The sequence below is a fragment of the Dermacentor albipictus genome, unplaced genomic scaffold, assembly GCF_038994185.2.
Source record: "Dermacentor albipictus isolate Rhodes 1998 colony unplaced genomic scaffold, USDA_Dalb.pri_finalv2 scaffold_13, whole genome shotgun sequence".
Lineage (NCBI taxonomy): Eukaryota > Metazoa > Arthropoda > Arachnida > Ixodida > Ixodidae > Dermacentor > Dermacentor albipictus.
Window position 1 is genome coordinate 12,915,199 of NW_027225567.1, and position 27,248 is coordinate 12,942,446.

At 46.4% G+C, this 27,248-nt stretch overlaps 1 protein-coding gene across 6 annotated transcripts in view; it reads left to right on the forward strand.

Annotated features, from left to right (window-relative positions):
- The window catches only part of LOC139051668 (FK506-binding protein 15-like), a 205,542-nt gene that overhangs the window by 88,854 nt on the left and 89,440 nt on the right, over positions 1–27,248 (forward strand). For 5 of the 6 annotated variants that reach the window (XM_070528633.1, XM_070528637.1, XM_070528635.1 and 2 more), the window contains exons 14-18: positions 15,640–15,850; positions 19,853–19,948; positions 25,030–25,124; positions 25,706–25,808; positions 26,608–26,737. In XM_070528633.1, the coding sequence (XP_070384734.1) occupies positions 15,640–15,850; positions 19,853–19,948; positions 25,030–25,124; positions 25,706–25,808; positions 26,608–26,737 (635 nt within the window). The remainder of the gene's footprint in view (positions 1–15,639; positions 15,851–19,852; positions 19,949–25,029; positions 25,125–25,705; positions 25,809–26,607; positions 26,738–27,248) is intronic. The other variant, XM_070528634.1, reaches the window with a different exon arrangement.

The window sequence follows — 27,248 nt, forward strand, 5'->3', positions numbered from 1 at the left end:
ATCTGCGTTCTAAAATTCGGTCTTTTGCACCTACAGCCCCGACAGCAGACCGACATAGCAGCAGGCATGCCTGGTGATTCACGATTCGAGACCTGGTCACAGCGACTATTAACAATTCGATCGGTACGAAGTGGTGAAGTGACCAGGTGTGTGCAAATGAGCACAAATGGTCGGGATGATTTTGGTGACAATTCACTGCCCCACTACGAGCAGCACAGGTTAGAGAGTTAAATGTGCTCATCCTTGACCTCAAGCCAGCACGCTGAGGCAGCGCAGCAAGGTAGTATAGATTGCAGCGCATCGATGTCCGAGCGCTGTCATTAAAAGCTACATCAAGCGAGCAGCGCGACAGCTCGCGCTGCAGCGCGATTCGCATGTACGTTACTTCGAGTTCATATATGCATTTCTTCAGTTATCAGTTGCTAAAGGGACATAAGAGCGCTACTACAGTGCAGGCATAACTACTTGTCTAGCGGCATGTAGTCAACAAAGATTGCAGGAAGCCCGCCGTTTCGCGGCATGTCGAAAGACCGCTGCCGTCTCGGCGCATAGGATCGTGCGCTCGAGCAATTCGTACATCGCGGCGTGCTGAAAGACTGCTGACATCGCGGCGCGTACCGTCGTGCGCTCGAGCAGTTCCGTACACATGATGTCTGCTAATCGCTGCTGTGAATTCATTTATAGCAGGCACTTCCTCGCGTTTGTGCGCCTGAATCTAGCAGCGTGCAAACCTTACCTTACCTCCTGTGTCAAGGCTTCAGCGACTCCGTTCGTAGCTAAGTACTCTTTTTTTCTTTTTATTAGCTGATGTTTTTGAAGTATTTTCTTTTGCATGGAGCAGGAGCGCAAATTTTGAATTCGTGGTAAGCGTGGTAAACGTACCGGCTTTGTCTTGGTCTGGCGCTTTCCCTCGTTAGGCCTAGGTGCTAGGCCAGACCTATTTGATAGGCTTATTTAGCTATCTCAGCTAGCTCTTCGAAGTGATTTGGCGGACTTGCTCATTGAGCATAAGGACGTAGGCCTAGCGATGAAACCAAAGGAAGGAAAGGCCGCGGGGGATGCGGAGCAAGTGCCGTGCGACAAGTGCCTGCGCTCAATGGCGTAGCAACAGGGGGGGGGGGGGGTGCCGTGGGCCCCGGGTGCAAGGGGCCAGCGGGGGGGTGTCATATACGCTTGAGGACAGCCCTCTTTCCGCCGGCTTGACTGCGCGCAAATGGCAAAGAATGCTCCGGCATCCAGTAGCCCGAGCTCATGCACCCGATGCGTTGCGCCGCAGAATTGTCGGCTGCAGCTCTCCCACGAAATAATTGCACAAATGTGCAGGTTAAAAAAATTTAATTCGCGAAATGGTCGCTAAACTACTCGCCTTAGCGGAACGTACGTTTCATGTGGGGTGCGCTCGCGCTGTGCCTTCATGCTGGGAGCAGGAGTCGCTAAACATACAGTGAGGCGTTGTAAGGTGTTGGGGCTCTTGGGTCGCTCTTCCGTTCAGAACGCGCAGCGAAGACGAACAAAGACAGCAGCAAGAGGGCGTTCAACCAGCGCGCCCGGCGCTCGCGTTTACGGCGAAGCGTTCGCGTTTACGGCGAAGCGTTCGTTGAGAGCGACGTTGCATAAGTGGGGCTGTCAAAAGTCGCGAATGGGATTCTCTGGATCGTCTACGGTCTCAGTACGGCCGAAGAGTTTGGCAGCGTATGACTCGACAGGCTGTAGTCGCGGGCCCGCCGCGATGTCCGGCTCGCTTTTACTTCCCCTCCCGCTCGCTCCGAGAAGCCGCTGCGAAACCTGCCGTCATGTTTTACGCTTTCCTTTTTACCCTCGAAAGTTTCAGAAAACTGTTGTTGTTGTGTGACTTCATCTCACAAGTACAGTGTCTGTATCAGCTGCACAGAATTTTATAAATAAAGGTGAATTTTGTAAGGATATTTCCCGATTGAGATTCTATGAAGTTGTCTTTTTGTGATTACTAGGAACTCGGTAGCGCGAAAAATATGGCAGATAAGTAATAACCATATCCTTAATAATCCCGTAATTAGTACTTATAGAGGAAGCACTTCAATTCGAGAATTGAGGACTCAAAGTCATATTATTAACTCAACAAAAGCGTCTTAAACAAAATCGTTTTGGGTGCTACAACCTACAGTACTTCGGCACTGCGGGCGGCGCCCAGTATATGGCAGCAGCGAAAGAAATATGAACTAGTGGACCAGTGACGTTGATCCCTTAATCCTCTCCATTGTGAGTGCAGACCAACAGTAGTGCAAGCTTTCGCTGGCACGGGCTTCACCGCGGCCTTTTCTTTCTTTTTTTATGGTGACGCCAAGAATCGACGCGAAGCGTGTTCTATTCTGTTCCCAATCTTGCGGTGGTACCGCAGCTCGGATAATCACGTTTGTCCGTACAGCAGCAAATGAAAACAAGGCTTTACTGATCAGAATGAAGAGAACTCGTAATTGTCATAGCATTGGCGCCCGCGCTGTGGCGAGGCAGGTAGCGTTTTCTAATAGGGTGGGGAAATCAGCATCACTGACAAACAATTTGATTTTCGTTTTTGTTCAGGGCCGCCCACAGACAAAATACTGCGTGCCATAGTACCTACGACGATTTTTGGGAAGTTGTTGTTGGCCAAGATATGAATGTTGGGCTTCAATTTTGCAAAAGCAATATTGCCGCTAAAATTGGTAATTAAAACTTTATTATAAAGATAATTTTTGTTACTTGTGACGTGAGTGATATTTTCCACGATGCCGCATTTGTATTGGCTGCCAAGCCTTACAGTCTGACAGAAGATGTGCACATGGGCTTATCACACGTTATCAGTGCAGCACCCTGTGTTATTTGGCGCAGGAAAAACAGCGTGTATATTTGCTGCATTTGCGATCTCTGGGAAAGAAAGCGAAGGAGAGGGGGACCCGGGGAACGTGCGCGGTATCCAAGGTGGTTGTACTGGACCTGAAACCCAGAAATTGTCGATAACCTCGCCTTCCTTGATTACATCGGGGGGGATGACAGAAGACTTATGGGCCCCGGGTGCCAGACAACCTAGCTACGCCACTGAGAGTATCACTCTCTTCTCCTTCCATGTTGAATGCGCGCGCCTGTTCTCTGGCAAGCGGTTATATAGTTGGCCTCCCCGATAAACACGACGTGCTTGCGGCGAACGTCAAACGACTACGCATAGCGCGCGGCAGTGGCCACCTGCGCCGACTCCGAACACGCTTACGGAGCCAATTCAGACATACGCCGGCTCGCGCGAAGCGCGGTGTTAACTAGCATAGTGAAGCTTTTCGTTTCAAAAGCCCAACATGGGAAAAGTGCTTAAAGTGTAGTGACTATCTGTGTGATGGCACAATAAAGCGCCCTTGGAATTTTTCAAGCTAGACTCGTTATCATTTGGTAAAGCGGTGTAAATAAATATGTCCATAACAGCACATTTTTACGATTGTGGCATGCACCGCAATTAAAACTACTCACGTTCTGCCGCGCTCTCAACGGCACGTCACTTCAGTGAACATGCCGAATAAAAGGAACGCGTGGGCCCTGCAAAGCGTTACGTAGTGCGTTCATTGCGTCCGGCTCGGGACTAGCGAAACCTACGGGAGAATGAAGTGCGGGCGCGCTCAGGCCTCTTCTATCGCGGAAAGTGCACACCAGACCATATTGGCACCACAGCACTAACCAACATTTTAGCAGACTATGCGAAAAAAAAAAAACCTCTAAGGGATTACACTATTTCAATCCTAGCAGCCGTACGGCCGCGCCTTCAAAGTAGTTTAAAATTTCATTGCACTGCACAGCGAAGATACCAAATATCTAGGGCATGTATATCGACGCGCATTTTTCTAGCCGCACCCTGTCAATAATGTGAAATGCCGAGTTTACTGCAGCTCCTCTGCGAATTTTTACCGTCATCGCCGTACTCCTGAAGGCAAGGCCGGAGCGTTTCGGGCGTTGCTGTGGGGGTGAGCACTGGCGGCCTCTACCGGCACGCTTGGTCCCTACTCAATGATCACGTGTTATTTCTTCGTCCGCGCGCTGCCATAGGCGACCACGGGATGCGCAGCTCGCCCTTTATACAGTAGGTCATGGTTCAGGCATCTCGCAACATCCCATGGAAGTTGAATTCTCTGCTATTTGCAGTTTGTGCAAGTTTCGCGAGCCAGCAAAATCAGCGCAGCACTAAGTGATAATGAAACTAGTGAAACGCGAAAGTGTGGGTGGTGCAGAGTCGAGCGAAAATAAAACCTTTCGACCACCCGCGTCATCGTCAAGGGTAATTTCAATTAGTCTTTTTTTTTTTCTAAAAAAACTGATATAGAACTGGACACATAGCATTTTATTTCGTCTTATAATACAATACATGGATGTTTTTTTGCAACGTATGATTGAGTACTAGAGATAGAATTTAACTGCGGAGTACTTTTGTCATCGGGCAAGTACTTGAATGTCCCGGGGGAATCTCTGTCTTGCATTTACCTCAATTTCTTGAATATTAAGGCTCTGCTCGCGGTAGTATTGACGCCTTAGAGATTCTCGAACACTGATCTAAAACTTTAGCTTGACTTAATGTTTGCCTTTATTGTCGCTTTAAGAATATGTGGTCGAACATTATTATAGCAGAATTCGTATCGCACACGAGAATACCTTCGTTATATTTAATTTGGTTATAAACATATACGGTCGAACACACTTATAATGATACTGGTTTTAACAATATATCGGTTATAACAATGAGAAGCTACTGCGCCGTCAACTTTTGTATCTTTTCCATGGTGAAATGACCCGCTTAGTACAATGCCCCGATGTTGCATTATCGATTATAACGATGCACTCTGGCTGCTGGGTGTCCGTGTCGAAAGGCAGTGAAATGCTAAATCCTTGAAAAAAAAAAATGCAGTGAAATGCTAAGTCCTTGAAAAGAAAAAAAAAAGCGCGAAATTCGAGCCGCTGCATAATGGCCCTCTGCCCCAACAGCATTGCGCTCATTTTCTAGCCTTCTCCATGCTCCTCTCCCCCGTCAGCCTTCCACCCCTCCAAACACGAATGGACTGCACCCATAGCTCTGTGCCGTGCCACCCTCCGAAACATGAATGGACCGCGCCAACTGCACTGCTCCCAGCTATGCTCCCAGATTGCTCGCTGGCTCCTCATTCAGCACAGTTCTGCAAACAGCTTAATCACTCGCATTCATCTTTATTCGTAGCGTCGAAATTGTTGCTGGCCATGTGGTTTCTCCTATATGAACAACCTCCTATATGAACAACACAATCAAACCCCGGCCCTCAGTCCCCAGCAGCTGTGAAGCAACTGACCACGGCGGCGGTCAGACCTGCCACGCAGCAGAGGGTGCTAAGAATCACTGGCTCCGGACAGGCCGCCATTGGAATATGAACCTGGCAACGTTTAACGCTAGAATGTTATCTAGTGAGGCAAGTCTAGCAGTGCTATTGGAGGAATTAGAGGGCAGTAAATGGGATATCATAGGGCTCAGTGAAGTTCGGAGGCCAAAAGAAGCATATACAGTGCTAAAAAGCGGGCACGTCCTCTGCTACCGGGGCTTAGCGGAGAGAAGAGAACTAGGAGTCGGATTCCTGATTAATAAGAATATAGCTGGTAACATACAGGAATTCTATAGCATTAACGAGAGGGTGGCAGGTCTTGTTGTGAAACTTAAGAGGTAAGAGGTACAAAATGAAGATTGTACAGGCCTACGCCCCTACATCCAGTCATGATGACCAGGAAGTCGAAAGCTTCTATGAAGACGTGGAATCGGCGATGGGTAGAGTGAAAACTAAATACACTATACTAATGGGCGACTTTAATGCCAAGGTAGGCAAGAAGCAGGCTGCAGACAAGGCCGTGGGGGAATGTGGCATAGGCACTAGGAATATCAGGGGAGAGTTATTAGTAGAGTTTGCGGAACAGAATAATATGAGGATAATGAATACCTTCTTCCGCAAGCGGGATAGCCGAAAGTGGACGTGGAGGAGCCCGAACGGCGAGACTAGAAATGAAATAGACTTCATACTCTGCGCTAACCCTGGCATCATACAAGATGTGGACGTGCTCGGCAAGGTGCGCTGCAGTGACCACAGGATGGTAAGAACTCGAATTAGCCTAGACCTGAGAAGGGAACGGAAGAAACTGGTACATAAGAAGCCGATCAATGAGTTAGCAGTAAGAGGGAAAATAGAGGAATTCCAGATCAAGCTACAGAACAGGTATTCGGCTTTAACCCAAGAAGAGGACCGTAGTGTTGAAGCAATGAACGACAATCTTGTGGGCATCATTAAGGAGTGTGCAATGGAAGTCGGTAGTAACTCCGTTAGGCAGGATACCAGTAAACTATCGCAGGAGACGAAAGATCTGATCAAGAAACGCCAATGTATGAAAGCCTCTAACCCTACAGCTAGAATAGAACTGGCAGAACTTTCGAAGTAAATCAACAAGCGTAAGACAGCTGACATAAGGAAGTATAATATGGATAGAATTGAACATGCTCTCAGGAACGGCAGAAGCCTAAAAACAGTGAAGAAGAAACTGGGAATTGGCAAGAATCAGATGTATGCGTTAAGAGACAAAGCCGGCAATATCATTACTAATATGGATGAGATAGTTCAAGTGGCTGAGGAGTTCTATAGAGATTTATACAGTACCAGTGGCACCCACGACGATAATGGAAGAGAAAATAGTCTAGACGAATACGAAATACCACAGGTAATGCCGGAAGAAGTAAAGAAAGCTTTGGGAGATATGCAAAGGGGGAAGGCAGCTGGGGAGGATCAGGTAACAGCAGATTTGTTGAAAGATGGTGGGCAGATTGTTCTACAGAAACTGGCCACCCTGTATACGCAATGCCTCATAACGTCGAGCGTACCGGAATCTTGGAAAAACGCTAACATAATCCTAATCCATAAGAAAGGGGACGCCAAAGACTTGAAAAATTATAGACCGATAAGCTTGCTGTCTGTTACCTACAAAGTATTTACTAAGGTAATCGCAAATAGAATCAGGAACACCTTAGACTTCTGTCAACCAAAGGACCAGGCAGGATTCCGTAAAGGCTACTCAACAATAGACCATATTCACACTACCAATCAGGTTATAGAGAAATGTGCGGAATATAACCAACCCTTATATATAGCATTCATTGATTACGAGAAAGCATTTGATTCTGTCGAAACCTCAGCAGTCATGCAGGCATTACGGAATCAGGGTGTAGACGAGCCGTATGTAAAAATACTGAAAGATATCTATAGCGGCTCCACAGCCACCGTAGTCCTCCATAAAGAAAGCAACAAAATCCCAATAAAGAAAGGCGTCAGGCAGGGAGATACGATCTCTCCAATGCTATTCACAGCGTGTTTACAGGAGGTATTCAGAGACCTGGATTGGGAAGAAATGGGGATAAAAGTTAATGGAGAATACCTTAGTAACTTGCGATTCGCTGATGATATTGCCTTGCTTAGTAACTCAGGGGACCAACTGCAATGCATGCTCACTGACTTCGAGAGGCAAAGCAAAAGAGTGGGTCTAAAAATTAATCTGCAGAAAACTAAAGTAATGTTTAACAGTCTCGGAAGAGAACAGCAATTTACAATAGGCAACGAGGCACTGGAAGTCGTAAGGGAATACATCTACTGAGGGCAGGTAGTGACTGCGGATCCGGATCATGAGACGGAAATAATCAGAATAAGAATGGGCTGGGGTGCGTTTGGCAGGCATTCTCAGATCATGAACAGCAGGTTGCCTTTATCCCTCAAGAGAAAAGTGTATAATAGCTGTGTCTTACCAGTACTCACCTATGGGGCAGAAACCTGAAGGCTTACGAAAAGGGTTCTACTCAAATTGAGGACGACGCAACGAGCTATGGAAAGAAGAATGATAGGTGTAACGTTAAGGGATAAGGAAAGAGCAGATTGGGTGAGGGAACAAACGCGAGTTAATGACATCTTAGTTGAAATCAAGAAAAAGAAATGGGCATGGGCAGGACATGTAATGAGGAGGGAAGATAACCGATGGTCATTAAGGGTTACGGACTGGATTCCAAGGGAAGGGAAGCGTAGCAGGGGGCGGCAGAAATTTAGGTGGGCGGATGAGATTAAGAAGTTTGCAGGGACGGCAGGGCCACAATTAGTACATGACCGGGGTTGTTGGAGAAATATGGGAGAGGCCTTTGCCCTGCAGTGGGCGTGACCAGGCTGATGATGATGATGATGATGTGGTTTCTCAGCCTTTTTTGACTCGCTGCCAAAATGGAAGATGGCTGATCTGCCTGCCGATTATCGGGAATGCACGATGTTGCCAGTGAAAAGAAAGCGCACGGCTATAGATTTGGAAACTAAGTGCTTTTAACCGATGAGGCGATTGTCGCGAACGTGCTTGCATCGGCTAGCCACTTCAACGACGGCAACAATGACGCGGTAGGGCAAGCTGCCTCAACGTTGTCCTCACAGGAGGCACGGCAGATGGTTCAGTCCCTCCAGTGCTTCGTTTTCGTGAGAAACCTTCCGCCGCACTATGTGGAGCATCTGCATGCCTGGAAGAAGGATGTCGGCAAGCTTCGCGTAAAGTATGCCAGGCTGACAGACATAGGGTTTTCTTATGCAAGCCAGTGAGAAGTACCCAGCTAGGTGCTTGCGGTGATCTCGCCTCAGCGTTTCTTCTAGATTTCTCAAGCTGACAGGCTGCCATGGCAACCTTCTTGCATTTTTTAAAAGGCCCCTTTTGGGGCAACCAAAGCAATGCCTCGATGGAGCTCGCATATCGCTTGCCACGCATGACCCCCCATTACAATTGTTATAGCACTGCCATTCTTTAACGTTGACTGTCGCAGCTTGTTACACACGATTGGAGCACATAGGAAGCAGTTGAACGAGTGAACACAATTAGCGGCCGGATGGAGGAAGGTAGTGGGTAGGGGCTCTGGCCTCCCCGTCGTTAGTTTTTTCACATCAGCTCTGCCATTTCCCTATATTGATTTTTTCATGCAACCCAGTTGTAACAGTTATTGGTTATAACAAGGGAATTTTCGTGGCACTTGAATATTTTTATAAGTGAGCTCGACTGTATATGTACACACTGATATCAGTAAGAAACAATTTAAATGTAGTACTTAATTAGAGAGTTTTAGTTTAGGGGGTGCAAGCGGCTTGCGTATGCGAGAACTAGGGGCGACGGTACTGTGCATGCGCAGACCGCTACGTCTACTCGCGTCTTTGGGTTGTTGGGGCGGCCAAAAACATTGCTGCCCCTAAGAGGTCAGGTTACCCACGAGACTCTCGCGGTGTACGAGAACTTCCGAAAAGTGAGACCAGCCGAGATAAGCCGCCCATCGCGCCACACAGACGGAGAACATGGCTGTGCCGGCGAGGACGTGTGCATGTGTGCATTTCACAGCTGACATGGTAAAGACGCTGGTCGCAGAGCACACCGTCACGCTGTTGCCACAAAGGCGGCATGTCAAAATTTGCAGGAGGCTCTAAATAAACAAAACACAGACCACAATGGATTATGCTGCATGAGACGCCTAACTACAGTTTACCAAACATGTTACCAAACATATATTTGGATTCCTGCAGCTCGGCCTGAGTCATAACGTAGGCGTGTAGATAATCTTATAAATCTTTTGCCAAGCGTTGAGAGACGTCGTTTTATATATAATAATTGCTTTTACTAAAATAGTTTAATGTACTTGAGTTCATAAGCTTGATTTCATATTTTAAAAAAATAACGCAGCAACAATCAGACGTTGATGGCCCTGTGAGCGCATGCGACCTCAGTGCGTCTTGCATTTGGGGCCGCTAACATATAACGTGTTTCTGCTTGCATACCCAAATGCAAATGCACCTAAACGCTAGACACCCCAATGCCTTGCGTCCCCTAAACTAAAGCTCTCTATTATGTCCGTGTTCGTTATATCATGGTTCGACTGTATACAGTAAACCCTCGTTAACATGAACTTGCATATCTCGAAATATCGGTTAATTCAAAAGTTTTCCACGCCGCGCCTTCCCCACCCATAGGTGTTATGTATTCGCACCTGTTTATCTCGAAGCATTTTTTGGGCGTAATACGGATATCTCGAAATTTTGACCGGGACGGCTGAAGGCAAAGGCCATTACCAAAAGGTGATACAGGCTCCGAGCGAGCGCTTGGTTCCTACTAAAGTGCCGAACGCGGTCACGATCTAAGGGCAAATACAAAATTCCTGCGGATGCAGCCGTTTTCCGTCAACCACGTCAAGTAACCTTGGAAGCAGTCACGTGGTGTGCGCCGCTTGCGCACGGGGGCTCATGGGTTTTATCGGGTAGTCGCGCCGCCGCATTTTGCACGTGCGAACGTTATTGTGCGTCTGCGATTCTGTTATTCTTTGTTTCGTCGCGCTGTGCGCACGACGCGTTGACTGCGACTTTTTTTTGTGTGTGTGTGGTCAACGGACGACGACGATGTTCCGCCCCAAGCAGTGTAAGGGCTCATTCACACCGGTGACTTGAGGAGGTCGCGCGACCATTTGCGACTCGCAGTAAAAAAGCGACAGAAGGCGACTGATGTTCACACCGGCGGCGAGCCCGGCTGAACGCGACCCGCAAGTCGCAATCCTGGAGATTATCGTTCTCGGCGAGAACTCTTGGAATCTACGCGGAATTTGAATGTGACGCCGGAGGAGGCCGGATGTAGACGCACGAAAGATCACTTCCGGTGCGCCGCTGATTGGTTTATCAGTTTTGCGACCACGTTCGCGCGACTGAAAAATTGCGCAGAGCGACTGGCCCAAAATGGTCGCTTTTCAAGAAAAACGACCGTTTGCGACCATTTGCGAATGGTCGCTTTGCGACCAACTTGGTCGCGCGACCACTGTCAGTTGCCGGTGTGAATGAGCCCTAAGCCTCTGACGCTGGAGAAAAAAGTCGCGTTAATGAAGGAAGTGGAGAAAGCGGGAAGATCCAAAATGAGCATCTCCAAAGAATTCGGCATCCCCTTGTCGACGCTATCGACAGTTTTAAAAAATCGGCAGAAGGTCTTCGATGGCTTCAAGCAAAGTTTTTCCAGCGAGCGGAAGCAGATTCGGGCCTCGAAATTCCCGGACGTCGAAGCAGCACTCATGCTGTGGCTCCGGAATGTCAGGGCAGCCAACCTTCCTGTGACAACCCAAATGATGATGGAGAAGGCAGGCGTTCTGGCATTGCAGATGGGCCACAGACTTCAATTGCAGCAATGGCTGGTTTGAAGGATTTAAAGAAAGAAATAACGTAGCCTCGAAGCCTATCCATGGCGAAAGCGGCACTGTTGATGAAGGGGCTGCAGACACCTGGCGCAACCACAGTCTCGCTGAGCTGCAAAAGGCTTACGCGGACAAGGACATTTTCAACCTCGATGAAGCAGCACTGTTCTATAAGATGCTGCCTAGCCACACATACACGCTGAAGGGAGAAGCGTGCTCAGGCGCTATGCAGCGCAAAGACCGAGTGACGATACTTTTCGGAGCCAACTCCACCGGCGATGAAAAACTGCCGCTGCTTGTTATCGGTAAGTCTCTCAATCCAAGGTGCTTCCGAAATGCACGGCTCCTGAGAGATGCGACTTACCGCGCCAATAAAACGGACTGGATGACTGCAGCGCTCTTTGAAGAGTATGTCCTACGTGCTCTTGACCACAAAATGGCAAGGGACGGCCGGAAAGTGTTGTTCGTTGTGGACAACTGCCCCGGCCACGGAAAAAACAACTTGGAGGCGGTCACGCTGGAGTTCCTGCCTGCTAATATGACGTCCGTGCTCCAGCCGACGGACCAAAAAGTCATTGAGGTTGCTTGCAAGTTTTACAGGAAAAGTCTCCTGCGCCGCATTTTGTGCTCTTACGACAGTGGTAAGAAGTACGAAATCGATTTGCTGGGTGCAGTCCACCTGATGGCGAAGCCTGGCGACAAGTACGTCCATTGACAATTGCCAATTGTTTCACGCACCGAGAAATCGCTCGAGCCAGACACTGACGAGTTCAGTGATTGCAATGAACTTTGCGACGAAGTCCGCAAAGCTGCCGGCTGCGCCAGCGATGCCGAAGACGGCGAAATCACTTTTGAAGAGTACGCGCTCTACGAGTCGGACGTGCCCGTTACCGGAATGTTGTCCGACGCCGACATTGTTGAAATGGCAGTGAATGACGGTGATCACGCTGACGAAGAACCACCTAGAGAAGTGCCGACAACTGCAGAAACAAGGAACTTGCTACGTTTGCTCCGCAACAAAGTTAAATGCAGCGGCGGCGAACAACGGCTCATGCAGTGCGTTCAGCAGCTCGAGAACGCTTTTGTCGCGCCGAATGCCAACGCCAAGCAGGCAAGCATCACGCAGTTCTTTCCAAAACAATAAAATTCAGTTTTTCCTGGGAATTCTGCGTTTATTGCAAAAGCTCCCCTCATGCTGTGGAGCGTTTGTTAGCAGTGCTGGTTGTCACTGGCTCTTTCAGTGACTCGGTCACTGAAATTTTCGGCATTTTGCTTAACTCGAAACTCTGCTTATCTCAAAATTTTTCCCGGATTTTACAACTTCGAGTTAACGAGGGTTTACTGAATATGGGTGCTTTCATTTTACTGCGGTGATTTTAGGGTCAAGCTTGCTCGAACGAAGGCATAGTAGTATTAAGTTTATACTAACTGACATGGCAGCGTGAATGTTTGGGCAGGTTAGTATGACATTGTTCAAGCAATGCAGCCTGGATAAAACAGATATGAGAAGAGGGGGATGCACACAGCGGGCTGTCTCCTCATGACATGTTGGCATGGCATTGTCTCAACAATGTTACCACAACGCTACCACTTTTCATATATTTTGTTGTTTTAACCTATACTTACTCAGTGAGTATTGCAGTAGGGGGGTAATTGAATGGTTATACAGAGAAATACCGTATATACTTGCACAATGATTGCACTCGCGTAATGATTGCACCCCTGAATTTTGTTGTCAAAATTTGATTTTTATTTCTTTTTCGTGTAATGATCGCACCCTGAACTTTTTGTAGCAGTATGACGTGTGCCAAATCTAGCTAATGAGGATCGCATTTACCATCTGTCAAATGCTACGTGAACGACTCTTGAAGACATACCAAGTGGTCTGCACACACCCGACATTCTTTAGCAGATGCCCCGTTTATTCCTTTCATCACTTTCTACACTTCATGCCATGAAAAGAACAGCTACAACCAAACCTGCCTCAGCTTTATTATTTGTAGGCTTCATAATAGTCTTGGTCAACAACACCATAACAGGCACCTTTCGATTCTTATCGTCTGCACTCGTGAGCATGCAACAAATCGCGAGCGGCAACGATAGTGGGCACGTTTACACTGACACGTTAGAAGTGTACCCTGTTCATATGCTGACGCTTGTAACGCAGCCAAGATATTCGTCCGCTCTTAGCGGAAACCTGCCGTATTAGAATAGCAGTGAAGACAAATGCCGCAGTTTCAGAAGCATGCCCGCCATGTGTTTCTATGTCGCTGGCAGCTAAGCGCGGCCATCTGTTTCTGTCCCCTTAAAGTGGACATGGCTACGTTATTGTCGCAAACCTGCCGATATTGGTGATATTATTCATTACTGATACGGAAGAAACTGTTTCAATGCGCATAATGTACTTGCGAGAAAAAAAATAATTGCGTTCAGCGCGTTCGGCTTGCTCCGCCGGCCGCCATTTTTGTTTTGGTGTCCCGCACTGACAGCGGCAGCGACCTGCTTGTTGACCCGTTGTCATCCCGCAGCAAATGCGGGATGAAAAAATTACCGACGATTACGTTACTTCCTAATGCGAAATTTGAGCGCAGCAAATAAGCTGTTTCACCTTTTCGATAGATTGAGGCAAAGAAATCGAGCAAAACATGTATGCGCTATCACAGAATTTTTTTTTTATTTTTCACACGTATTCCTTTAACAAAGACTCCACTAACAGTTCTTGACAGTCATGAAGGAAGCTTTGTGGTCGGAGAAATAGGCTGATATATGTTCGACTTGGTACACCAATGCTTGACTCTCAAAGACGAGATCTATACAAGTGCCTCGCGAGGTTGTCACAGCCGTGGGACGCGTTACGAGCGAGAGGAACGGGATGTTCTCAAGCATAAGTGTTAGGAAATTGCTGTTTGTCTTTATGTCAACATTAAAGTCCCCCACTACTAACATCGGTGTGGATCGATGGACGGTTAATGCGAGTTGCAGGAAGTGCACGACGTCTTTCGTGAGTGCGGTAGCGGACTCACGAAAGCGGTATCAGTCGGTCGCTGCTAGCGCTGGGGGGATGAAAGGGGGGCGGAGCTGGTTACGAGGCCGACGACAACGCCGACGACGACGCGAAACCCAGGAACGGACGCCAAAGAGCCATTTGTGTAGCCAGCCCTCCTCCACAGTCTCTCCTCCTCCCTTCCATCATCCTCCCTCGCCCGGAGAGCCGACAGCGCGCATGCGCGGCGGCGGAGCAGATTCGTCGGCGAGCTGGTTACGAGGCCGACGACAACGCCGACGACGACGCGAAACCCAGGAACGGACGCCAAAGAGCTGCGCTCTAAAAAGAAAACGTTTCTGTTTGCGGGAAATTTAACCCGCGTAATGATTGCACCCCTGAATTTGCGTCAATTTTTTTCACAAAAAAGTGCGATTATGTGAGTAAATACAGTATGTGCATGTGGTAAAGTGTCATGACAAAAAGTACAATACATCAGTAAAGTTATACAAAAAACCTTATAACACAGATGCTAATGCAAAATTGCATTTAGTGCTTAATGTGTCTCCTCGTCTCAGCTCATTGTCTTCCTTTGTCTGCATTACTTGCAACAGCAGTCTTGATAAAGAAAGAGGTTTCACAAAAGCAAAGGTAATGTAAATAGGTGTTACATCAACCAACCAGTATTCAGCATGTTGCTTGGCTCATGGTGACACTCTCTCACAAATATGCTGGACTAGCTTGTGTGCGAAAATACAAGTCTCATGCTTAGCAAAAGCATCACAATTCTGCTTAGTTAAAATATCTTTGAAGAAACCATTTAGTAGTATACAGTAAAACATTAATTTAAGAGTTGACGGGACTCTAGAGTCACTTCATTAATTGAAGTCCCCAATGCAAGTGCCACCCCTGCTGTCTTTTCATCGCAACTGCAACACTGCTAAGAATGTTAACTTTATTGTTTTGATTTTCCGTGTAATAGGCATTGTTTTTAGCCAGTCGAGTGGTTACACAAATATTGATTGAGCAGCCATTTCACCTCTGTTTTTGCTTTGTGTATCTTAGAGGGAAGAATATAGTGGGCACCTTGGCATGACCTGATGGAGGCTACATTCTCCTGGGGCCAGTAGAATTGGAAATTCTTACTATTGCAAATGATCTTAATGCAAATAAATTTCTTCAAAATCAAATAAGTGCTTTGAACTGAAATTCAAAATGTACACCTAAAGCAGTACCAGGCTAACCTTGCAACTCTCAGTGCTTGAAAAGTAACAATACGGGTCTCACTGCAGTCTTGATGTAGCTGCAGCTCTTATTGGGCCTTGGTGTTCCCTTACCTTGTCTCATCGCATGCAGTGCACAGCCTTGCATTCTGAAGGTGAGGTGTGTGTTTACTCCCCCACCCTTCTCTTCTTGCTTCGACATCCTACCAACAGAGTGCACTGGCTGCCTACCCATACCAGCAGCAAGGCCTCCTGCTGCCACCAGGAGCACACTCCTACTCTGCTGCCGTGCCAGCAGCCACGAGTGTAGCAGCTGACATGCAGCTGCCCTTGCTGCTGTCGGAGACGCGCTCGCAGAATACAGAAGTCCGACTGAACATTTCCAAGCTAGCCGACAAGGTGGATGAAATCCTCAGAAAGGTGACTACAAGGGCACATTTTCTGTCATAGCTGGAAAAAAAAAGCATCATATACTACTTGAAATTATGCATTTTACCTCTATTGAAGAGCAAATTTAACTTGTTTAGTCATTCCACCTATCGAGCAATTGGATCAACCCAGCACATAAATTAATTGGCAAAAAAAGAAATCTTAAAAATAACATACTATGCTGGCCCACAACCAAATGTGCTGTTTCACACTGCTTTCTTTGTATTCAAATATAATATGTGGAAATTCCTGTGGCACTTGGAAAACCCGTGAATGGAAGAGTGAACACAATTAGTTTCAGCAAACAAGTAGGGACTGCTTTTTTTAAGTGGGATCGGCGTCATCCTTTTTTGAATCCAGCATCATACATACAAGCATGGGGCGTAGACCATACACTGACAAATGTGCCTGCAAGGTGACCATTGTGCAGTGCAAAAATTGCAGAATATTCAAGTGACAAGCCATGTGTTCCTGCTTTTGAGAGCCCCATTTCCCTACAGAGAGTCATATACCGAAGGCACATCCACGTGACACTGAATGCATCTGACATTGTCGATCATGACTTCAGTAAATCATTCAGTGTTGCAGTAATTCACTCGGTGATATACCACGGTAGCAAAAAATTATATTGATCCCAGGCACTGTGGGAATCGATGTAAGTGAAGCTTTCTGTGCTGGATACTTTGATTGACGGTAATTAGCAGTGATGTTAACGGCTAACGCTTAATTTCTTCAATGTTCAGGCTAACACGAGAGTTGTCAGTTGATGTTAAACGTTACCTTGCGTGCACCACTGCTGTTTGTCTGCGTAGTACACAGAACACACAGGGAGAGGTATTTGGTTGAGGTGTTGTTGTGCGCCATATTTTATAACCTTTGAAAGGGTTGAGCCTTGACATTTCCTCACATGGCACATCGCATTGTGCAGGAGTATTAAACTGGAATTGGATTATGGGGCTGTACGTGCCAAAACCACACTCAGATTATGAGGCAAGCCGTAGTGGCGGATTCAAAATTAATTTTGACACCATGATGTTCTTTAACGTGCCTCAAAATCTAAGTGCACGTGCGTTTTCTATTTCGCCCCCATCGAAAAGCGGCTGCCGCGATTGGGATCAAATCCACGACCTCTAGGAGGAGGAGGAGGAGGAGGAGAAACATTTATTAAAAAGAAAGGACAAGCAGGTGTTCTTCTGCTTGTGCGGGAGGCGCCCTTAGTCCAGGGCTCCTGCGGCTCTTGCTGTCTCCCGGGCCCGCCGCACCAGTTGCTGCTGGTTACGAGGGTCCGAACTAGTCAGCACGGCCTCCCACTGCTCGGGTGTGGGGTTGGGTATTAGCGGGGCCGCCTTCACGTTGGGGCACGCCCATGTGGTGTGATATAGGGAGGCGTATTCATTACAAAGGGGACATTTGTATGAATATAGTGTAGGGTGTATTGCATGTAGTCTGCTTAAATGGGGGTATGTGTTGGTTTGTAGTTGTCGCCATGTTACGGCATCTTCACGTGAGAGGGTCTTGTGTGGAGGCGGGTATTGTCGTCTGTTCAATCTGTGGTGTTGTAGTATGGCGTTGTATTGTAAAGGTACGGGCTCCGTGGATGCGGCCGTATCTCTCTCTTGTGGTGCCCGGGAGGCATGAGCTCGGGCTACAGCGTGCGCACGCTGATTTCCACGGAGGGACTCGTGTCCTGGAGTCCACACTATTTCAACGTCTGGAAATTGGGAGGCTTGTTTGAGGAGTCGGTGGGCGATTGAAGATATTCTGCCTCTCGCGTAGCTACGGCAAGCCGCCTGGGAGTCAGTAATAATTGTGACGTACTCGTTGGTTGGGCTAGAGGTGATGGCCAAGGCGATGGCTGTCTCCTCCGCTACGAGGGCGCTGGCAGTGCGGACCGTCATCGAGACCACCTCTTGTAGGTTATAGTCGACAACGCTGGCCGTCATGGCTGCTTTTTGGGGGTACTGCGCGGCATCTGTGTATAATGTAGTGGGGAGACTGCCATACTTTGTCTGTAGAGTTTTTGCGCAAGCTTGGCGACGATCGGCATGATGTTCCGGGTGCATGCTTCTGGGGATAGGGGCTACCTTGATGTGTTCCCGGAAGTTGGGGGCCAGATGAATTGCTTGTTCGTGGCCTTTGCCGTGTGTGGGCTAGCCTAGGCGCGCTAGGACTGCTCTTCCTGTTGGTGTAAGGGCTAGTCGTTCTCGTTGGCTTGTGAGGTGGGCGTCTATAATTTCTCTTATATTATTATGGACTCCTAGGGCTTCAAGCTTGAGTGTCGCTGTTCCCGGTGGAAGGCCGAGCGCTTGCTTGTAGGCTTTCCGAAGAAGTACGTCTAATTGATCTAGTTCCTTGGGAGTGAGGGGCAGCGTAGGCAATGCGGCTGATTATCAGGGCCTGGACGAGCTGTATAATGTCGTCTTCTTTCAGTCCGTATTGTTTGGTTGTGATACGGCTGACCATTCGCATGATTTGGAAGGTGGTCTGCTTGAGACGTTGGATGGTGTATGTGCCTCCGCCGTCCTGTTGTATGTGGAGTCCGAGAATGCGGACGCGGTTTACTGTGGGTATTTCTTTGTCGTCGAGGGTGAGTGTGATGTGGGGTAGTTCATTGAGTTTTCTTCGTGATTTCTGTCGAACGACTAATAGTTCTGACTTCTCGGGGGAGCACCGGAGACCACTTGTTTTTGCATATTGCTGGACGACGTCGGTCGCTTGTTGAAGGCCGTCTTGTTTCTCTCCTTCGGAACCAGTGGTGGTCCAGATAGTGATGTCATCGGCATATATTGCATGCCTGATTCCTGGTATTGCATTGAGTTTGTCAGGTAATTTCATCATAGCAATATTGAAAAGGGTGGGTGATAGAACAGCACCTTGTGGGGTTCCTTTGTTGCGAGTAGGTAACGTCGGGGTTCTGAGTGAGCAATACCATAGTCGTAAAGCTAATGCGGCGGGCACAGAAGTGTTGGTTTGATGGTCGACTGCTTCCGTAGTGTCTCCTAGACCCTGCGGTGCACTTTAATTAATGCAGCTCTGCTTCTGAAATGCCCTGTGTAAGTTGCCTGCTTGACGTATTTGCATGGCACTTATTTTTCAGAAATAACAGGAACACACGGTGCCGTACCTTGAACTTAAGCTTAACCTGTTTCCCTGCAACCGCTGTCCTATAGTAGTGGGGTTTCCTTGCCTTCTCACATCACCTCCCCTCTCTCTTATATGGGAACTGCCTCTTCTCCTCCCTCTCCTTCTCATTTCTCCTCTCTACAGTTCTATCTGCGTCCCCTCTGGGCACCTTAGTACAAAGGGAAGCGCTGCGGTTTCTGCAGTGCTTCTGAGGGGAGTTGCGGATAATTACAGCTGTCAAGCGGCTAATGTGGCGACAGCCAGGGAGCTCTAGAGACCATTGTGAACATTCGATGCAGTTGGGTGAAAACGAGTATCTCTTGTCACCTTTCCTCCTCTCTTACGCTTGTCATCTATATACACATTCTGAACCACCCCCGAGGCAGTGTGCACGACAGCGGCCCACAGCAGCAGCAGCAGCAGTGGGAAAGTCGAAGGAAGAGGCAAAGAAAGCTTCACTTTAAAAAAGAAGAGCTAAAGGGGTGGCTCATGTCCTAAACATGCCATTCCTTGACTCTGGTATGGGAGAATGCAGAAAAGGGACGTTACTTGCAGACGCTAGGCCAGGCAACGAGAACAATTAACTTCTATGTTGGCAGTGAAGCTTCCTTCTCGGCAGCATTTTCGGTAGAGCGTAGGGAGGGGCCCTTTAAAATGTTCATAAGGTTCTTCAGACATCCATTGCTCATTTGTAATTACGTACTACAGTATTTGTGGTCAAGGTCACTTAGGGCTTTAATGAACTAACCAAATTGCCCTTTCAACTTTTCTGTTAGAAAGACTAACTTTATAATTTTCTTGGCAAGCATTCTCAACTTGTCCTGCTGTAATTGGGTCTTTCTTTTCTTTCAACGAAATCACGCTGTGCAGCTGGATGCGGCGAAGTCCCAGCTGCCTTCAGCTCCACCACTGGGCTCCTGCATGGACAGTGATGTACTGCTTTACAACATCCAGAGGATGGTCCAGGCAAGGCTTGCACTCATGCTTTCAGTGTACCCACTAAAGACGGTCTCGCACTTTAACCTCTTTCCGTGCCTTGGACAAGTTCGCTTCGTCAACACTTTTCTGGTAAAAGTAGTTAAGGACGAGCTCAGCTCGTCACCAGCACTTTGCATTTTCTAGCAATGCCATGGGCAAGCCTAGTTTTGTCTTAGTACTTAGTCATGCTTTTGGTAAATGGCAGCATACAACGCATGGGACAGCACAATCATGAGCAAATTTATTCTTTCTGAGTAGGTGAAACATGTTGACATCTGGGGTCTTTCAAAATAGTGCAGCCATTTTTGGTCAGAATTCAGGATAGTAACATGGAATGGAAAGGGTTAATTTGCTTCCGAAAATTTTAATCCAGAGCTCCTGCATCATATATTGTGCTTTATGCTCACTTAAGAGGTGACCTGGGCCTCGAGCAAAATTTTTGTTGCTATTGCTGCAAGAGGAATGAAATTATCAGATAAGTAATTTAATGCGCTAGTTGCAAATATGCAGCTAGTTTTTCTCTACATAACAAAGAAAATATTTTCTGCAATTTTTCCGGTTCCAAATTTTTGGGATTACTGAAAAAAAAATGTTTTACAGTAAGCTTAAAGATACTGTATGTAAATACAGTTAAACCCACTTATAACGCTATTCAAGTGTCACGAAAATTCCATTGTTATAATTGTTATAACTGAGTTGCATGAAAACATCAAAATAGGGGGATGGCAAAGCTGATGTGCGAAAACTATTATGGTGGGGAGGCCAGTTCCCCTCTCCACCACATTCCTCCATCCGGCCGCTGATTGTGTTTATTCGTATAACTACTTCCTGGGCGCTCCGATCACGTGTAACAAGCCACGGCTGTCGGCGTTAAAAAATGGCACTGCTATAACAATTGCAAAGAGGGGTCGCACGTGGCAAACGATATGCGAGCACTGCCGAGGCATCGCTTTGGTGGCCCCAAAAGGGGCCTTTTAAATAATGCAAGAAGGTTGCCGCAGCAGCCTGTCAGCTTGAGAAATTCAGAAGAAACGCTGAGACAAGATTGCCACAAGCATCTAGCCAGGTACTTCTCACTGGCTTGCATAAGAAAACCCTGTCTGTCAGCCTTGCATGCTTTACGCGAAGCTTGCTGACATCCTTCTGCAAGGCATCCAGGTGTTCCACGTAGGGCAGTGCAAGGTTCCTCGTGAAAACAAAGCCCCGGAGGGTTGTCCTGTGAGGACAACCTTGAGGCAGCCTTCCCTACCGCACCATCGCTGCCTTCATCACCATCGCTATCCGATGCAAGCACGTTTGCAACAATCGCCTCATTGGTTAGAAGCACTTAGTTTCCAAATCTATAACCATGTGCTTTCTTTTCACCGGCAACATCGTGGATTGCCGATGATCAGCGGGCAGATCAGCCATCTTCCGTTTTGGTGGCGAGTCAAACGAGCCTGCGAAACCACGTGGTCAGGAATGATTTCAACACAACCAACAAGGTCGAACGTGAGCGATTAGGCTGTTTGCAGAAATGCACAGAATCAGGAGCCAGCAGTAGAATGAAGAACCAACTTTATGCAACATGCAACAATCAACATGCAAACAAACTGGTAGCAGTACAGTTCACGCAGTCCATTCGTGTTTCGGAGGGGTGGAAGGGCAACGGGAGAGAGGCATGTGGAGAAGGCTGGAAAATGAGCTCGTGGCTGCTGTTGAAGCAGCGGGCCATCATGCAGCGGCTCGAATGTCTCGTTTAACTTTTTTTCTTTTCAAGGATATCGAATTTCACTACCTTTCGGCTCGGACACCTGGCAGCCAGACTTCATCGTTATAACCGATAATGTGGCACCGGGCCTTGAGTAAGCGGGTTATTTCACCATGGAAAAGATACAAAAGTTGACGGTGCAGTAGTTTCTCATTGTTATAACCGATATATTGTTAAAACCGGTGTCATTATAAGTGTGTTCGACTGTATATTCTTGAATACTTGAGGAGTGAAATAAGCATTGTTTCATGTTTTTACCTCCATTCTATCCAAAGTTAGGAAAGTTTGAAGTTCTTACTTCGTTTTTTTATTTACTCAAGATTTCAAAATGTTTCAGGGTGCAGTAACATGGCATTATATTGAGACGTGCTGCACTCCTTGGAAGCCTAGCTATCTTATAAAGATATCATGTATATCAAAGGTAATAAAGATGAATATCAGTTTTAAAAAGTACGTGAAAACTCTACTTCTATTAGTATGGTAAGAACTTGATTACGTAGAAAAAAAATTAAGGCAAAACTTCCACTTTTTCCTCAATTTCACACTGAAATCTTAGTGCTGGCACATCAGTGTGGGATCACAGATTTCATGATGTTTTCTCATACATAGGCCACTGTGGCACAGGAGGAATTCTTGGAACTTGCCGAGTTAAGTCATTCGCTCCTTTAAAATATGATACAGTCTCTCATAGTTGAAGAAATAGGCCCGAACGAACGTCATCAAAATCTATATCATAGTGAGCTGATGCAGGCATCACTACCACTGTTTCATTTTTCGTTTTGGCCTTGCCAAATATGCTCTCGAAGCAAATGTAGCTTTTTTTGGCATTGCGTAAGGGTAATTTTACCAACACAGTTCAAATTATTTTTTCTTTAGTGTCCCTTTATATGCAAGTTTCTTAAGAAAACATGGGTTGAATAATGGCCTATTTTAATTCACATGCTGCCAATGACTCATCATCGTCATCATCAGCCTGGCTATGCCCACTGCAGGGCAAAGGAATCTCCCATACTTCTCCAACTACCCTGGTCACATGCTGATTGTGGCCATGTTACCCCTGCAAACTTCTTAACTTATCCGCCACCCGCCGTGGTTGCTCAGTGGCTATGGTGTTGGGCTGCTGAGCACGAGGTCGCGGGATCGAATCCCGGCCACGGCGGCCGCATTTCGATGGGGGCGAAATGCGGAAACACCCGTGTGCTTAGATTTAGGCGCACGTTAAAGAACCCCAGGTGGTCAAAATTTCCGGAGTCCTCCACTACGGCGTGCCTCATAATCAGAAAGTGGTTTTGGCACGTAAAACCCCAAATATTATTAACTTATCCGCCCACCTAACTTTCTGCCACCCCCTGCTACGCTTCCCTTCTCTTGGAATGCAGTCTGTAACCCTTAATGACCACTGGTTATCTTCCCTCATTACATGCCCTGCCTATGCCCCATTGCTTTTTCCTGATTTCAACTAAGATGTCATTAACTCGCATTTGTTCCCTTACCCAATCTGCTCTTTTCTTATCCCTTAACGTTACACCCATCATTTTTCTTTCCTTCGCTCGCTGTGTCATCCTCAATTTAAGTAGAACCCATTTCGTAAGCCTCCAGGTTTCTGCCAACGACTCGCTACCATGCAACTCGAAGCATTTGGCATGACTCGGCGTCATTACATTGGCTTGGGTAGCTAGTGTTGCCCAAAGTGGAGGCTAACAATGAGACACTTGTGTACAAAGCACTTGGCACAAGACTCGTTCCTTGATCGGAGCCTTTCCCAAATAAACACTGTATAGGCTGTCATCAAAAAGTGTCATTTCCGGATGCAAAGGCACATTCTAACTCTCAAATAACTATTTTATTTTAGTGTTTACAAAAGCAGGCTCCCATGAGCATCTCGTGTGGCTTGTCACATGGTTTCAAGTTCACTTCCTAGAGAGCAGAATTGTGGTGTCATCAAATGTTCATATCGAGCAAAACAGGAAGTTTTGCTGAAAATGAGCCCAGGCTGCATTTCACATGAAGTCGTTAAGCAGCGTTCTGTTCAAGAATTCTCGTTGCATTTTGTAGTACATGCATCTACCAGGTAGTTTTTATATAGAACACTTTTTTCTAAAAGAAACTGTTATGACTCGGCCCCTGTTGTTATTGCAGGTAGGCCACGTGGCTAGGTAGACATTAGCAGCAAGCAAAAGTTCTATGAGAATTTCACTAATTCCCTAAAATGTGCCAGATAACCTTTTGATTTTTTTTCTGTATCACATGTTGTAATTGTGAACTTGAAGCCAATGAGTAGTGAAGTTATGTCTGCTTAGCAGAAATCTTAAGACTAGTGCCACTATCGTGATATGTTGCACTAACATGTGCTACCAAATACATAGGTGTTCCAGTTCCCAAATGTGCACCTCTAACAGTTCGGGACAATCTTAACCGAAAAGCTGAGGCATTTTTTTAGCAGATTTCGGGGATGAATATCTCGAGAGTGGCACTAATCTTACGATTTCTGCTAAGCAGATGGGACTTCACTACTCCTCTGCTTCAATTTTGCAAGTGTGAAATGTGACATAAAGTAAGCAAATAACTAAAAAGTTAAATATAGCACATTTCTAGTAATTGATAAAATTGTCCAAATTTCTCTTGTTGTTAATGTCTGCCTAGCCATGTGGCCTATAATAAAGAATGACAGGGGCCTAGATATGATAGTTCTTTCTGAATGTGTTCTGGATGAAAAGAATCCCCTGGGACATTGCTAATGTACTCTTAGCCACGTAGCCTATCTTCGAAAACAGGGGCCTAACTATGGCAGTTTCTTTTAAAAGAAAATGTTCCACATAAAAGGAGACACCTTTTATATCCTAAACGCATTATGCCTATAAGTGGCATTTGGTGAAGGCTAGAATAGTATCCGCCTCAGCACATGCTGCCCACCATAGTGTGACAAACCACTAGCAGTCTATGGTTTCATAAGGATGCCTTTTCTAAAGCAAAGAAAAAGTGAATACTTGCCAGCATACTCTTTGCTAATATAATTACAAGCAATGTAACAGACTTGTTGATAGTGCTGCTTAGGTATATGAGGGTGAATTTGATTTTTAATATTTTTTTTTACTGCAACATCAGTTCGAGACACTAAAGAGAAGCACCAGATCAGTGTAGACTGTTAAGATAATATTAAAAAGCTCTATTTATGCCAATGTCATGGTAAGAAGTTGATTTACGAGAAGTGGAAATAAAGTCGAGACCTCTCTCTCTCTTTGTGCTGAAACCTCAGTACTGCTATGTCAGTGTGACGACAAGGATCTGCATTCTTTTTTGTTTTTCTTTGACTGTGCAGGACAATGAGAAGCTGAAAAGTGATAACTGCGAGAAAGATCAAAAGATCCAAGGACTTACCGAGAAGATTTGTGAGCTGCTACAGAAAAACCAGAGGTACTCAGTAAAGACCACACATTTCTTAGCGAGCAGCACATTGTACAGCTGTAGTTGGCACCAAAATATTGCTTTTTGTCTGTGGCAGTACTCGCTACAAATTTAGATTAGTGTAATGCCACATACATTAACCCCATAACTGCCATACCAGAGCTCGAAAAAATTTTAAAGAGAACAAATTTTGTTACACCTGCATATTTTGTGGCAATTTTAAAGATTTATTTATTTACTATAACACCAGGAATGCCTATTGCACTTTATACTGGCCTTGTCGAAAAAAAAATATAGCGTGATGTGCAGTTTTACTGGCTACTGTTACAGTATGTTTGGAAATTAAATGTTTTGCGAGATCCTGTGGTCCGTAAAATTTTGTGGTTGACTCTACATATTGCGTACTTGCTTATCTGTTTTCCTCCACCCGTCATTTATTTTTGCCTTCTTTTTCTAAATGAAGGCATTTATTGATATTGGTGCCCATGTGTGTCCACTCTGTCTGTCTACGCCTTTTATGTTCTTGAATGTTCAACCATATCTTGCCACAAGAAAGGCCAAACCTCAGAATTTTCACATTGTTGTTTCAGGCTCATGGAGGAGAGTAACAGCATGTTTGAGCAGAGGAGTGATGCTATGCACAGTTCTGCAGCCCATTCCCAGACACGCCTCTTGGCTTTAGAAACTGAAAAGGTAATCTTGTATGGTCGTTTCGTCGCTGCACATTGAGAAGGATTAGTGCTTAAGGTGTGTTGTCCTAAGTTTAACTTCACAGAATCGGTGAAATAATTAGAACGTCCTTGAGATTTGATTTTCATCATGTCCACTTGCAATATTTCGCACATCCTGCCTGCTTTTTCAAGACCTATGCCAGAAGTTAAGCTTCCAGCTTTGTTCAGTGAATAATTTGAACTACTTGCTTCTAGAACATTTCTGAAGTTGTGACACATTCCAACACAACATATGGCATTGTGAAATGATATTCTAGTCTTAAGTGTTGTTTAAGGTTACCTAAAAGCTACTAGAGTACCTTTCTGATTTTGGCTGGCTACATTGAGGCTGACTTGCGAGATGACTTCGCGCTGCTTTCCAGTCACACTTGAGCAGTCAGTCAAGAACTTTATTGAAGTCCTGAGGAGTTTCAATCCATTGGAGATCCCACGCGGGGAACTCCTCCGGCAGAAACAGTAGGCGACACTGAAGTCGGGACGGGAACGTGGTGACGCTCCGCCAGTTCTTGGGCCTTCTGGACGGCCTTGAGTTGGAGTTTGAGGTCCGGGCTTTTGAGGGCTTCTTCCCATTCGGGCTCACTGGAGAGAGGGCCCTTTGGTAACGCGGTATATTGCCATAGCATGTGCGAGAGTGAGCAATAAAGTTCTGGGCAGTCTGGGCAATTTGCCGGGATTTCTACACTTGAGCAAAAAACGTTTTTTTTTATAAGGTTTCAGCTGTTCAGTGGCAGTTCACGTTGCCCTGACCCCACTTTGCACAGATGGAGGTGACCGAGCGCTTGACCCAGGCACTCTCTGAGCTGTCTTCGCTAAGAGCTGAGCTGAGCGAAAGGCAGCAAAAGGAGTCCCAGGCACTCAAGGAAGTTGAAGGGCTCTGTAGTTCATCTGAAGGTGAGCTACAGTTATGTTTTGTGTAGACTACAGCTTCTGAAACTGGGTTACTGTGAATTATACAAAGGCTCACATCAGCTGCCATTGCCATGAGTGGTACTGGCTAACAATGTCAAAACTACATCTATTATTCATTCATCAATTCCTAGAAAAGTGTGTGGGATGACAGCCACAGCAATAGCTCAGCAGTGGAGCATCACGCCAGCGCTTAAGATTTGGGTTCTGCTCCTATGTATGGCATGACCTTCTTTCTTTTCTTTAAGTCCGCTTTCAATGCCCTTTTAATTATTATATTCTACATTTCAATTAATAAAGAACAGTTAACTTCCCATATGCTTCCCCTGGCTTCATTATCTGTTGGCTTCATGTGGCTTTAACTAAAAAGTATAGCTCCTCAGTTAACCCTAATTTTGTCGCTCGAGTTCACAGGAACAATTAAGGGTTTGGCAAACAGCAAAATCGGGGCACCTACGCCCTCTTACAGGCTCGGTATCTCTCTAAAATTTTGTAG